At 39.4% G+C, this 14501-nt stretch overlaps 1 protein-coding gene across 1 annotated transcript in view; it reads right to left on the bottom strand.

Moving 5' to 3' along the window:
• PBX3 (PBX homeobox 3) overlaps positions 1 to 12055 on the bottom strand; it is a 301106-nt gene extending 289051 nt beyond the window's left edge. Inside the window, exons 1-2 of the mRNA XM_036752374.1 lie at positions 11847 to 12055; positions 10627 to 10700 (exon numbers count right to left, since the gene is read on the bottom strand). Of these exons, the coding sequence (XP_036608269.1) occupies positions 10627 to 10700; positions 11847 to 12046 (274 nt within the window). The 5' untranslated portion in view covers positions 12047 to 12055. The remainder of the gene's footprint in view (positions 1 to 10626; positions 10701 to 11846) is intronic.
• Between the last annotated feature and the right edge of the window lie 2446 nt (positions 12056 to 14501).

Genomic DNA, 14501 nt, shown 5'->3' with positions numbered 1-14501 from the left:
ATTTGACTATGAATTCCAAATACTTGCGTCCTTAGGTTTTGGGTTCGTTTTTTTTTTTCTTTAAGGAAAGGGAAAGGGAGAGACAAGAAAAGAGAAAGGAAAACAAACTCAGGAGACCATTTGAATTATTCTTTTTCATCTGGAAAATTAACAGGGAGTAGCTAGTAATAATGGCTCCTTGGCATGATATACATACAAGCCTGTATTTTTTAATACATTTATAAAAACAATTCCTACAAATTACTCCAATACAATGCAAGTAATAAAGAAGTGATTGAGAAAATATTAGTAAGCTGACCCCCTTCCCCATCAATCTCTATTCTAAGAGGTTGTTGCTTCTTGGGAACTCATCACCTCTTTTTCTCTCTTTCTCTTACTCTCTTCTTCTCTCTATCTCCTCCTCTTTCACCGAAAGCAATTTCAAATGCTTTTTGTTCCCATTTCAATCAAAAATAGCTTCATATGTTTTAAATGAAATTTTGCAAGTAATGAGCTCCTAATGAAGATTCATTGATTTAACTAGTTCGGGGAGTACTGGGAAGGGAACAAGAATTAAAAATAGCCAAGGATTTCATTTAGAAAAGCAGCTAATGTGTAGGTACACTAAGTACTCGTCACTGAAAATGTAATCAGGAGTTCTGTCTCTGGAGAGAACCTGATTCTCCTCTCTGTATGCATATTCCGAACTCCCATTAACATTAATGGGAGCTACACATGCATACTGAGGAGAAACTAGCCTCCTTAGTGCGCATGCATAGCAGCTGTGATGGTTTGAGAATCCATATGGCTCTGAAAAGGAGTTATGGTTTATTGGGTTTACATTCACAGATACAGTGGTGGAATTCAGATGCCAAAATCAACCACCCATATCCAAAATATTGTGTTATGTAACCAAACTCAAAGGGGTAGACATACCAATTCTACCAACAAAAGCTTAGTTACTTCAAGAAACACACACCCTTCTCAACTCTACCTGTTGAAATCCTTCTCTTCCTTCAAAGCCCAGCTCAGATTCCAACTCCTCCATGAAGCCAAAGATAACTTGCCTAGGAGAAGTGTCATAAAAGACATTATATCAAGGACATGTATGTCTAGAAAAATAAGTGGGCCAGTCATGTAGTGAGAATGAGAAACAGATACAGAGCCCCAGTAGTAAATTAGTATACGCAAGAAATTCTAAAAAGCAAGCCTCTGCCCCTTTTCCCACATAATCTATGAAGGATTGATGGAAAACAGAAAAAAAGATTGTAGATGAAGGAAAGGTATGGAGCAGTCAACAATGCTGGAGGAAAGATTCATGGACCCAAATAATATAAGAAAAGTCATTTCTATTTTTTAGTAACACGAAGAAAATAATACAACCATAATTATGAAAAGAAATGCAAAGGCTTGACTCAAACTAAAAGAAATTCAGAATTAAGTATGAAAACACACCTTTGAATGAGTACAAGGGAGATACTCAATTGTGACTTTATATGCAACTCATTTATCTAGAATGCTAAGGTTTACAAACTATATTCCTAACAGCAATATCGTGAGGTAGGTAATGCAAATAACATTACCTTTGTTTTCTGAATTAGGAAACAAAAGTTTGGAAAGGCTTCCCAGAATCTAGTCAAAGCCCAGGTTCAAGCCCAGCTTGCCTGGCTCTTTCCACTACATCTCTACCATCTGTTTAGATATACCATATATGTATATATGTATGTATGTATTTGTATGTATGTGTATAGGTACGTATATACACATATGTGTGCATGCATATATACATAGACATATACATGTAACACATATTAATAAATATGTTCATTCAACAGGTTGAGTCAAGGTAAGAGTTAAAGCCTTAATTAAGAAGTTTCTTGCTTTATGGATTAAAAATCAGAATCTTAATGTTAACTTAATGTCACTCCATGTAGTTAAATAAAATCTATAGCTAGTATAATAACTTTCTTCCAAAATGGGTCAAATATACTTGTGACTTCCATCAGAGTAATACTTTCCCATGATTAAATAGAAATGTTAGTTTATCAGATAAACATTCATCTATATTCTAACCAAGCATATACTTTAAAACTGAGTGGTAATACAAAAACTGGGTAGGAAAAAACAAAAAACATGACACTTGGAGTCCAAAGACCTGAGTCAAGTCCCAACTGGATCATGTACTAGCTACTCAAACAAGTCTATTCCCCTTTCCTGGGCTCGAATCTGTAAAATAAAAGGGTTGACTAGATTATCAGAGGACTTCAGTCTAACTCTAACATCCTATGATTCTCTGAAATATAAAACAGAAATGAAATCATCTCCAACTTTTTTTTTTGATCCAGACTTTTGATTATGTCCATATGAGGTATTTCCAGGGGGAAGCTCCCTCCTCCACCAATTCAGACTGCCAATTCAAAATCAACTGTCCATAACTCATAGTCTTAGAGAAATGCCTGGGGCACTAAGAGGTTAAGCATCTAGCAAATAAGCACACACCTAGTATGGGTCAAAGATAAGACTTTATTAACTGAGTTCTACCTAATTCCAAGGCCCAACCTCTACCAACCCTCCATGCTACCCACAACATCAAATGACACAAAATTTCCATTACTTTCCATAGTATACAGAAACAATGCAATTTTCATGTTCAATAGTTCCCATTAGATCAATTAATATTCAGACAAAGCCTTTAACATTAAGTTTAAATAATGGGGGAGGGGGGGAGGAGAACCACCAATGTTCTAGAAGCTTCTCTAGACCTTTCAATCAATTTTATTTATATGCAAAACCAAGAGAAACTCAGAAAAAACAAAGCTCCTCCTGATGCTAAAGCTCTCAATTTACTGACAGGCAAATGGCTTCATGCTGCCACTTAATCTCATTTCTTGCATAATGCCCTCTAATTAGCATATCAAAGTGAATTAATACTTCTAGGGCATTAGCAATGGGGAAATCTGCTCCAGGCTCACAATAGCAGTTAAGAGAGAGCCAAGAAATCCTCAAAAACACCACAAACCACTTTGCATTGCAAAACTGTTCAATTTATTTATCCTCTCTCTCTAAACACTTTTACCGCACACTGTTTTACTACTGTTCACCAAACAAAATGATAATTGCCAAAGTTACCAGCATCTGTAATGCCTGTTTGGAATCTTAATTTAGATGATGTTGAAGATCATTTCTATATGCATCCCTTTGTTCTATTACAAACATTAATATAAAGACAGTGGAATTGTTGGTGCTTTCAATTAATTCACTTAAATCATGATAAAATTTTATGACACTTAAAAAATTTTATTTAAATAATAATAATGCAAAAAGCCACCTGCTGGACACTGAAGATTAAGAAGACGACTTTGAGAAGTGATGCATCACATCAAAAAAAAATTTTTTTAATTCACTAACATAGATTCTCCCAGATGATTTTTAGTATATTATGGAACCTGAGCTATTAAATGATGCAACTATTATCAATTTCTTATTGACCGTACATTTTAAAAATCTGAGTGTTCTTTTAAAAGCTTATGTTTGTTAAACCTTTAAAACACAAAGTCTAAAGAAACAACATGCTGCTTCCAATTTTATTCCCCAGCTATAAAGATAACAGGAAAAATTTTACTGATTCTTTTTTCCTTAAGAAATTAAGCATCAAAAAAAAAAAAGAAATTAAGCATCAATAACTATCCATTTCTAATCCTCAATCAGATTGCTCTATTATTAACAAAGAATGAAGAGGTACTATACAAAATCTAATTTAAATACTTTTATCACATTACTTTTAGAAAACCACACTTAATATTAAAACAAGGTAAACAGACAAAATATATGAATACATGATTATGTTAATTGTTGCTACTGTTGCTACTGAACAACCATCATGAGAATCAAGTTTTGAAGGTAAAGGAAATAATCCTTCTGACATGGCTTCCTCCTTGAAGAAATTACTGTTTTGTATTTTTTTTTTCACTATACCAGGTATGGCTTTTAAATTACCTCTCTAAATAAAGGGGACAGTTGGATGTAAATATAGTCTAGTCAGTGGAAAGGGCTGTGGCCTTGGGAATCAAAAGACGGGGGAGACTAAGTATATGTTTTCTCATCTATAAAATGAAGATAATAATACATGCTGTACTGATTTCAAAGGTTATGAAGAAAGCATTTACAATCCTTTAAGTATATAGAAATAAAAGTTATTTTGCTTAAAGACTATAAAGATAAGACTATCAACCAGAACTAATAGCTACCACTTTTGTTTGGTGGGTAAACCACTATAACTTTGCAAAACCTGTGCTGGCAAGATTTGACAAACTTTTAATAATTTAAATTAAATACTGATGTAAATTGATGTAAATGATTTATGCTGTTCATACTTAAAACACATACATGCCCTGTGGAGTAAAAAAAAAGTGTCACAAAAAACGTGATCTCTTATCTCAATCCCTGCTGTTCATCTTGATAAAACTGGGCTGTTAAGAAAATAAATAAGATATTCTTCTCAAAAGGAGAATTCTGAGATTATAAATATCTATTAGTATTATCTAAATATATTTCAGTTAGTAATATTAAAAGAGAATAAAGAACCCCAAATTCTATAGAATAGAATAATATTAGAATAGACTAGTATCTGCCAGTATATATGTTAATTATTTATCTTGAATACACACAAACACAGGCGCCTATGTAAAAATACACAATATAACTAAAGTAATAAAGACAAATTTTCCCCAAGTATAGCTTCACTTACAGAAACCAGTCTTGTCACGTAATAGCCAAACTGTCTATAAGATGTTTTAGCCCTAGCTAATGCCATTATAATGAAGCACACAAATACAGAGAAAACACTGGAATGTCAAATTGAGATCTACATACCCTCTTGGAAAATCTGAACATTTCAATTCTACACTAAGTAATTGACTTAAGATACCAAAGAATGCATTTCCATCACGAAAAAAATACAGAAATGAAAAACCTATTGTGTGAACAATGAATATATATATACATATATATATATATAATATGTGTGTGTGTGTGTGTATATATATATATATATATATATATGTGTGTGTGTATATATATATTAAACATTTTTAAAAGCAGCACATAAGAATAAGGCATATCCTAGTTTGGATCACCATTCAGTCTTATGATAGAAAAAAAGATGTTATCAGCAAATAATATGATTGGCAAAGTTCCAAAATAATAAAAACATTCCCCCAAAATACACAAATTCACTTCAAATCCCATAATAAAACAAATCTCACTAAAAATAAAGGCAAAAAATTTTTTTGCCTGTATAGATGAAGTTAGCATTGACAAGAAAGCCCAATATTATCTTTTTTTTTTAAGCAGATGAAGGAGAGACAAAATGTTGGAAGCGCAAATTCATGTAATCACGATGATATTTATTTCTTACTTAATAAAAACAAGAAGCTCTAGAAGAGTATTGAAACAAAACTCAAGTTCTCTGAGAGAATACGACATATAATTTCCTTCAGCAGGATAAAAGGCATTTGGAGAAGAAAGTTAGAAAACTGGTCCCCCATGATTTGTTGTCCCCCCCTCCCAATCTATTCCCCAAAATCTCAAACAGACAAGAGAAACATTAAGGGAAAATGTTGAAAGAAACAAAACTCTGAAATTACTTTTTTAAAAAGCAAAACATTTATAAAAAATTGAAGCAATTAATTTTTGACATTTAGGATGACTGAATGGCTTTACATTTCTATTGTTGTTTAATCAGTAGTAGGCTTTACAACTTTAAAAGGCTTAAAAAAGCACATTAAATTTCAAAACTTAAACTGGTTAAGTTACTAGAATAATAATGTGCGAAATGAGATAGATGTGTTGTGTGAACTTTGACTACACATGATAAATACATTTAAGTACTATTAAAAACATTCAGAATGGTAATGTATGTAATATGTATTAATATCTAACACAATATGTAGCCATTTTCATTTTGCAAGAGTGTTCATTTAGTGTAAAATTGAGCCTAATACACTAAAATTAAAGGTATGTCATGACATGGAATAAATATGATAAAATGTAATATAGTTATTCTATTTATTGCTGGATAGGAGTAGAGTCTAGATTAAGCATTTCAAAGAATGGCAATTCAAACAGAAAAAGGATACTCAAATGAGTTTCTAAACCTTTCTGGGTAGAATTGAGTAGGGAGCAGTGTAGTGGATTGAGAGCACTACCTAGCCCTTTAATCATAACGGTGACATTGTGTGGCTAGTTACATTTGTAACAATAAAAATAAAAGGTTTCCTTTCACATAGTAGACAATATCTCTCCTCCACCTCCTCCCTCCCCCAAAAAGATTTCATTTTATAAGCTGCATTCTTTATCTATTTTTCTTACCTAAAATTTTCCCTTATTCTTTGTAGGGAGGATGCCCTTAAAGGTATAACATTTTTAATGATCATTTTCTCCCTCTCTTTAGACATAAAAAATACTTCAACCAGCCCAACCAGCCAAGCAGGCCTTTCTCTTCCCCTGCGGACACCTCCTGCAGTCGAGAAGTTCATTAAGTTTTATGATCTTCCCAAGTCAGTCCTGCTTATAAGCCTCACAAAGGCTACAAATCTGGCAGACCATCATGTATGCCATTAGACATTACTAGTAAATGAATGCTATTTAGGGTTTGTGGTGGCAATAAATCAAGATTTGGTTGGCAGCTATCAACATTGAGTATTTTAACCTAGTGTTTAAAAAGGAAAAGGTTACGTGGGTCTTTTTTAAGATATATGTGCATATATGTACATATGTATATTACATAAATATGGCATCTTTTAAAAATCCATACCTTTCTGTCTATATACACAGACAAAGCTCTCTTCTACAGCAAAGACACAATCTTAAACAACAATATATTTCATGTGAAAATATATGAAAAAGTAATTTTCAAAAATTTTTGCAAGAGTATCAAATCATGCAGCAAATCAACCGTAACTTAGGGCTTTCCCAATGATGTCAAACCTCTGAGGACAGAGTGTTTTACCAAGAAAAGCATGTCAACATTTGAAATCATTAGGTGTCCAAGAATGATACAAGAGCACATAACAAATGTGCACATTAATATAAATGCAGCCTTAGGATTTAAGGACTATTTAATAAGAAGTATGCAGTAAAAATCAGTAAAAGATAAGCTTAAAAATTCTTATTCAGGTTTTGCTAATTTTTTGAAAATTTTTCTTGATTTTAAGTGATCACTTTTAGGAATATACAAATGTCATGAGTGAAAATTAATTGCTAGATATGAAAAGAGACTTTAAACCTAAAAATAATAGCATGAGACATTTTAAAAATAGACAGTGTAAGAAAATACAAAATTAGAAAAGTAAGACTTTAAGAGAAAGTCTTATTCCCCAAACTCTAAACAAGAAAATAAAAGTATACAATCAAGATAGACATCCTGAAGAGAAAAATAGTTTTTCATTTGGGGGAGGAACCTAGAAAATAGGTTTGTTTTTTTTTTTCAAGCTCAATCCTTTATTTATATCAGGAACTAACACAGTGCTGTTTGATGAGAACACTATAGATCTACTGACAAACCCTAAAAGAAATACAACTAAAAATAAAATTAACCTATCAAAGTTACTTATTTGAGAAAAAGAACAATTGAAATGGCATGATACACTGACATACTCCCCCTTCCCTCCAACCACCACTACTCCTCCATTATGGAGAATAGAGCCATCAAAAGTACCCCAGGTTTCCATTAAAAATGACAAGCTAAACTCTTCTTTTGATGCTAAAGAATTAAGCACTGGCCATAACATTATTAAAGTTAGATAAAATGACTGGAGGGAAATATGTTCTTAGAAATAAGCTTCATCTAAAACAGGGGTTGTTAAGCTTTTTTGTGTGTGTCATGGACTCCTTTGGCAGTCTGATGAAGCCTGTGGACCCCTTCTCAGAATAATTCTTTTAAATGTATAAAGCAAAATACATGGGATTACAGAGGAAACCAGCTATACTGAAATACATAAATCTCTTTTTTTTAAGTCCGTGGACCCCAGGTTAAGAACCCTTGATTTAAATATGCCCCCCAAAATGTTTGTCATTCGAATTAAAAATGTTTTAGAAATATCAGACCATCCATACGGATTCTTATGGAAACAGATCAGGAGAGGGGAGGAAAGATAGAATTTGATGTCATGTTTTCTTTGCTTTGGTAACACTAATGTCTATACAGCTGTTTCATTTCAAATCGAAGATCCCTGAGTATATCCTCTTCCAGGACTAGTTTTGGTGGGAGAAGTGGAAGTGGTAGAAAGGAGGGGGGCTCCTCCCCCACACCCACCCAAGAGAAAGAGATTCACCCCCATCAATCACTCAGTGCTTTAATCCTGTCCCTCTCAAGCTGCTGGGGCTGGCAGGCTCATGCCTTTGCCCAGACACCGCCTTTGCTCTTTGTTGGCTTTTAGCTATTTTACAAAAGAGATAACTTGCAAAGTTGGCTGCACTAGCCGAAGCACAAAAGCGAATCTCAACTTACAAGTTATCACTGAAATCCCTAGAAACATTTTCAAATCATAAAGATCTCTTTCCTTGTCAGTTAGTCTCTTGCTTTTTAAATAGCAATACAACTACCCAGTACTCTCTGCCAGTAATCCCTGTCTCTGAAAAGACTTGTTTCTTCTTAACTCACCTTTGACATGCGGTTGACTATACTATTCTCTTTTCAAAATGGTATAACTAAGCCCTGTGCAAATAAGCAACCTGAGGACTTCTGTGCTCCTGATTGAACTCTGCCTGCTGTACATCTAAATAAGGCAGGCAGTTTCTTGGGTTGATTCTGAAGCTGGTTTGGCAAAAACTTACAGAGACAAGGAAACAAAAACAAGTCAAAGAGGAGAGATTCTTAACTGTGATTAAGGTATATGGGGGTGGGGGGGTAGAAAATCATTCCCCTTATCCCACATAATATAATGCAATAGAAAGCAGAATCAATCTTAATATTCACAACATAGTCAATACCCAAGTGCTTAGCTGTCAGCAGAAACTGAAGTGGAGTCCTGATAGCACAAAAAACCTTGGACATTAAGCAACATGATTTACTGAGAACTATGCACTTTTAGGTTTCTAAGCTAAGACTCTTCATGATTTAATGTTTGATGTCTCATTTTATAGTCAGATAAAAAATTTTGTCTGTAATTTAAGCAGGCCACGATTTCCAAAGGTAACTAAGAATTGACACGCAAAATAAAGTTAGCAATCTCAAATGCCCATAATTCTCAAAATAAAGTGTGTGTATATATATGTGCATATACATTTACATACACATATATACATATGTATATATTTTAGGATGGCTTCTTCAACATTAAGAACCAACATATTCCCTCTTTCTCTCTCAAAAAAAAAAAAACCATGAAAAGGTACCATTTAGGCAATTAATATTTCTTGATTTGTTTTTAAAGAAAACAAATAAACTCCAACTTTTTGGAAATACTTTTTCTAGATAAAATCATTATATAAATAAGAACAATAAGTCCACTAATCTAAATATATGCAGTGTGTGAATATTTTTACATCCAACTTTATCATAAGTACATTTAACCTTTTAGTTTCACACTTCTTGCATATGTTGGGTTTTTTAATTTTTCTTCTTTGCCTCAACTTTTAAAAAAATGAAATTCCATTTACAACATGCATTCAACACACTAAAATATGCCTCATAAAATGTTCAAACTTGGTTAACACTATTCTGGTTCTGTACCATATAAAAGGCAAACCATGCCAGCCATACTAAAAGTTATCCAAATTCAAACAGCTTCTGACTTGAACTCATATGACTTCTTCGAGATTAAGAAACTGTGTAATTCAAAATGGACCAAAAAATTAAATCAATATCATTTTACAATGCTTGTTCAATATGCTTTTGTACATAATTCCTTTCCTCTTGAAAAATTTTTTCCTTGATATGGTAGTCTTGAAATATTCCCTTGAAAACTTTGATCAGTTTTTAACCCTCTATTTGGCCTTTCTTACCTATTTCATAACATACATTAAGCTTATTACATTTGAACTCTTCTCTTGCACGCATAGAAATTATATTTAACATAAATATAATGTATAAGAAGTCTAAAAATACATGCTTATTCTTCCAAATTTTGTACAAGTATTTTTCCCACTCAGCAGCCTAATTTAAAGATGCTACTGAGATATGTTCAATTGCATACATTCTTCTATTGGAAGAGCTGATGCTTAAGGTTGTCTAAGTAAAACAGAAAGTTGCTGGCGATGCTTCCTCTCAGGGACTCTTGCAATTGGCATCCACTCTCACACTGCTCCTTGAAAAAACTGACATACAAACAAGGAAAAGGGAAAGACGGAGAGTGGCTGCTCCCTGATTGCAGCCAGAGGGGACTGGCTCCTGAGAAGGATGACACATGAGCTTTTCCATCTACATTTCATTTTACATCGGGAGTATGAATTGTAAAATTGACTCCAGATTTATTGCAGCTTTCTCCACTAACCCCCCAATCTTACCCCCTCCCTTCAAGATCAGGAGGTGGAAAAAGAGAGAATGATCAAAGATGGCGGTACCCAAAGTAGCAGCTCCTAGATTGGCAGAGTCAAATGAGTAGTTACAATGCCACGTTGAGACCACTGTAACACTAGAATTCTTACCTGTTTTCTCTTTTATTTCACACAGGACACTGAAGAGAGCAGGTTTCATTCTATGACAATTCAATGCATGTTTTCTGGGGGAAAAAAACAACCCAAACAAAGGTATTAGCATCACCTATTGAATAACATGGCGATTTCTTCAAGTGAGTAAAGATTTCATTTCAAATCTGTGTCTTCCAAGATCCACAGAAGCTAACACAAACCAGAATATATTTCTAAAGACAGCTTTTATCTTTAGGGGAAGCCCTGCATAGTTGCCCCATATATAGGTGCGATTATATCATGTGCTGGAGTAGAGAAGATCTAGAAATGTGAGGGAGCTTAATTGGGGAGCACCGAGAACAAATGGGGAGGGGGGAAGAATATGTATATGGACTATCATTTTATTCTCTAAGTAAAGAACAGAAAACAGTAGCATTTTAAAATGACAGTTAAAGTTTTGTAGGTCTGTTCAAAGACTGTTACTTTTCCCATCTGTTTTGTTTCCACATGATATTGGCCCTGGTTAAAATTCTCTACTAACCTGTGCGGGATACAACCCCTAACTTTCTCTTCTGGTAACAAGTAACAGATTTATTCCTTGGGGGATGGGTGAGATGGCCTTCAGAATCTTGAGCCTTTATTTCATATTTACTGTGATTTAAACATTTACTGTTGCCAAGTGGGAAAAAGCAACAATGTCTTGTCACTTTCATCAGGCAACTACCCAACACAAGGACTTGATGGAGTAAAGAAAGTTATAGTTCCTCAAGTGGAAATCACAGTCTCTCTCGGCAGACACTTATTGGTCAATTTTGTCATTTTAAATCACTGTGACGGGATCACAACGGGGTTGCCGACAGATAAAAGGAAAAAACGGCAAAAGTCACTATCTACCCCGTTTCCTGCCTTCAAAAAAAAATCTGAAACAAGCCCTGTGTGAAGTATGGTTTAAAATTCCCAAGAACAACTTTTTTTTCCCTTTTGCCTCCAAAGGTGTGGTGTGAAAATTTGTGCCCCCCCCAAAAGGATAAAATGTTTATTTATAGAACAAAGTTCATTTTTAAAAGAAGCTAATAGGACAGTTTAGAAGCGACATGGGGGAGAAAGGAAAGAAAGGAAAATACAAAAACAAAAAAGAAAAAAAACCACAACAACCCACGGGAAGGCAGGGTGGGGGGAGCCACGCGCGCACACACACAAACACACACACAAAAGATGTTCAATGAGACGAAACCAACTTTGCTTGCGCCTCGTCCAGGCTCTGGTCGGTGATGGTCATGATCTGATGGAGGATGTCGCCGATGTCCTGCTTCCTGCCATCGCCGTCCGCCCCTTCGTGCCCGTGGGGAGGAGGTGGCAGGGCCATGCCCCCCTGCACCGAGTGGCCGGCCAGGTTCACCCCGGCCAGAGTCTGCAACATCCTGGATTGATCGTCCATCCCGCCGCGCGCGGGCGGGAGCGGGAGGCGGCGGCGGCGGCGGCTGCTGAGGAGAAGGTGGAAGAGGAGGAGGAGGAGGGAGAGTGAGAGGAGGAGGAGGGAGAGGAGGAGGAGGAAGAAGAGAGAAGGAGGGGGAGGACAAGAAAAGGGGGAGGCGCGCTCCCCGCCCGCGGCTGCTGGGGGGGCGGAGGGGAGGGCGGCCGGGGTGCAGAGGAGGGAGGGCCCGCGGCGGTGGCGGCGGAGCCGGGCCCGGGGGAGGGCGGGGGGCCCGGCTGCTAACCCGGCCTCGCTAGCAGAAGCCGAAGCCCCGGCGGGGGCGAGGGGGAGCCCGCTGAGGAGGCGGCGGCGGCGGCGGCGGCTGAGGCTGCGAGATCCGGGGCCCCGCGGCTGGAGCGGCGGTGACTGAGGTGGCGGCTGTGGTGACGGTGGCGGCGGCTGCTCCTCCCGCTCCCGGCGCTGCCGCCGCCGCCGCAGCCGCCGCCGCTGCTCCCGCGCCCCGTCCTCACAGCGCCTTTCGCCCGCGGCCGCCGGGCGGCTGGTCCTCCCGCAACTTGCCCCAGAGCCTCCGCCGAGTTGCCGGGACGCTCCCGCCTTCTCCCCTTCCTCACTCTCCGCTCGCTCCCCTCCCTCCTTCCCTCCGCCCCCCTCTCAGCCTCCGCCGCCGCCGCCGCCGCCGCCGCGGGCCGGAGCTAGAGCCGTAGCCGGAGCCGGATAGGGACGCGAGCCCCTCGTGGGGGGTGGGGGGGGAGAGGGGAAAGGGAAGCGAAATCGGCGGGAGAAGGAAGAGGGAGGAAGGACAGATGGACACGGGGTGGAGGTGAGGGGGGGGCGCGGAGAAGGGTGAGAAAGTTTGGGAGCCGGGGCAGGGAGCCGGGTGGACGGCCCGGCCAGCTGCTGGGGGCAGCGGGCGCCCCGCAGATTTATGAAGCAGGACTCGCCGCCGCCCAAGCCGCGCACCCACCCACCCAGGCAGGCAGGCGGGCGGGCAGGCAGGCAGGCAGCCGCCAGCGGACGGGGCTCGATGGCCGCTCTGGTGAGGGATTGACAGGCTGCCAGTGCCACTCACTCACTCACTCCCTCACTCACTGCGGGCCCCCGGCGCGGAGGGGAGGGGGCAAAGGGCGGAGCAGCCTGCTCCTTGGCCACGCCCCTAGGGAGGAGGTGCCCGGGGCTCATTGGACCGCTTGCCAGCCCGCGCCTCGCCCCAGCCCCGCCCCCCGCCCGGCCCCCGAACCTCGCGGACAGGCGCGCGCCCCAAATTCTTCTTTCGGCTGGCGGGCGCGCGCGTAGGTTTCCGAAGTCCAAGTCAACTGTCTCCGGCTGGTTGCTCGTGGGTGGCGCACTTTTCAATGGGGAGCGTGGGAGGATTGTGTGTGTACGCGTGCGCAGAGAGGTATAAAGGGCTGGGGAGGAGGAAAATCCCCTCTACCCTGGGACTCACTTCGCAGCTTCAACCCCAAGCCGCTCTAGGCGACCAAAGCCTATAGCGGAGACTTGAGGCCCGTTCATTTTCCCGCGCTTCCCGAGAGTAGGAGGGACCCCTTCGAAGGACCAGACCGGGAGTTGCCCTCCAATCATAACTCTCCCACAGTCAAATAGGGCGGGACCATATGAGGAGACGATTGATCTGATTGGAGATTTCGAAAACGTTCTTTATACGACAGGCGTAGCAGGAGTGCAAAGGCCCCGCCCCGGTCCGCCGTTACCATAGTAACCAGGGTGGCGCTGTAGAAAGAGGGATACCCCGGAGCTTTCTGCCTTTGTGGGAATCGAGGGTGTTGAGGAAAAAAGCCCATTTGTAGCCTTCAGCAGTCAAGAAGAAGGGATAAGAGAATTGTCAGAGGAGGAATGGACCATTTGCCCAACACCCTCCCCCACTTTACAGATGGGGACGCTGGGGCCCACATAGGAAAAGCAATTTGCTAAAAATCTTCACACAACGAAAAAGTACCAGACTCTGTAAACAATCTCAATTGCTTCGACTTTTAGAGCCCGTGCTCTTTCCACTAGGAAATATAACTGGAGGGAGAAAAAGGGAGAGAGAGATAATAGGATTTACAGCTGGAAGGGACACCTAGTTACCCATGACAAAACGAAGACACAAGGAGGAGAAATGCCTTGCCCAAGTTCACAGTAGCAAGTTCTGGATTCCAACACAAGCCTTCTGACTCTTGGGGGAGACACTGAATATAAACCCTGAATTCCAAAGCCTACATCCAGGGAATCTCTTTGAAACAGAACTCCTTTGGAGCACAGCTTGATATATAGGAGAAAGTAGCCTTTACTCGGAGTCAAAGGATTGCAGGTTCTAAACTGTGTCACTCATTCTGGTAACTTGAGCCAGTGGCTCACCCCTCAGAACGTCACTTTCCTTATTTGAGATAGAATTCATTTCCTTTTGAAATAGTACCTTCCAGATTCAGATTAATTGGTCTCTAATTTCCCTTAAGGCTTC

Source organism: Trichosurus vulpecula, chromosome 3 (genome assembly GCF_011100635.1).
Source record: "Trichosurus vulpecula isolate mTriVul1 chromosome 3, mTriVul1.pri, whole genome shotgun sequence".
Taxonomy (NCBI): domain Eukaryota; kingdom Metazoa; phylum Chordata; class Mammalia; order Diprotodontia; family Phalangeridae; genus Trichosurus; species Trichosurus vulpecula.
Note: the sequence above shows the minus strand (reverse complement) of the source record. Positions and strands in the feature narration are given on the sequence as shown.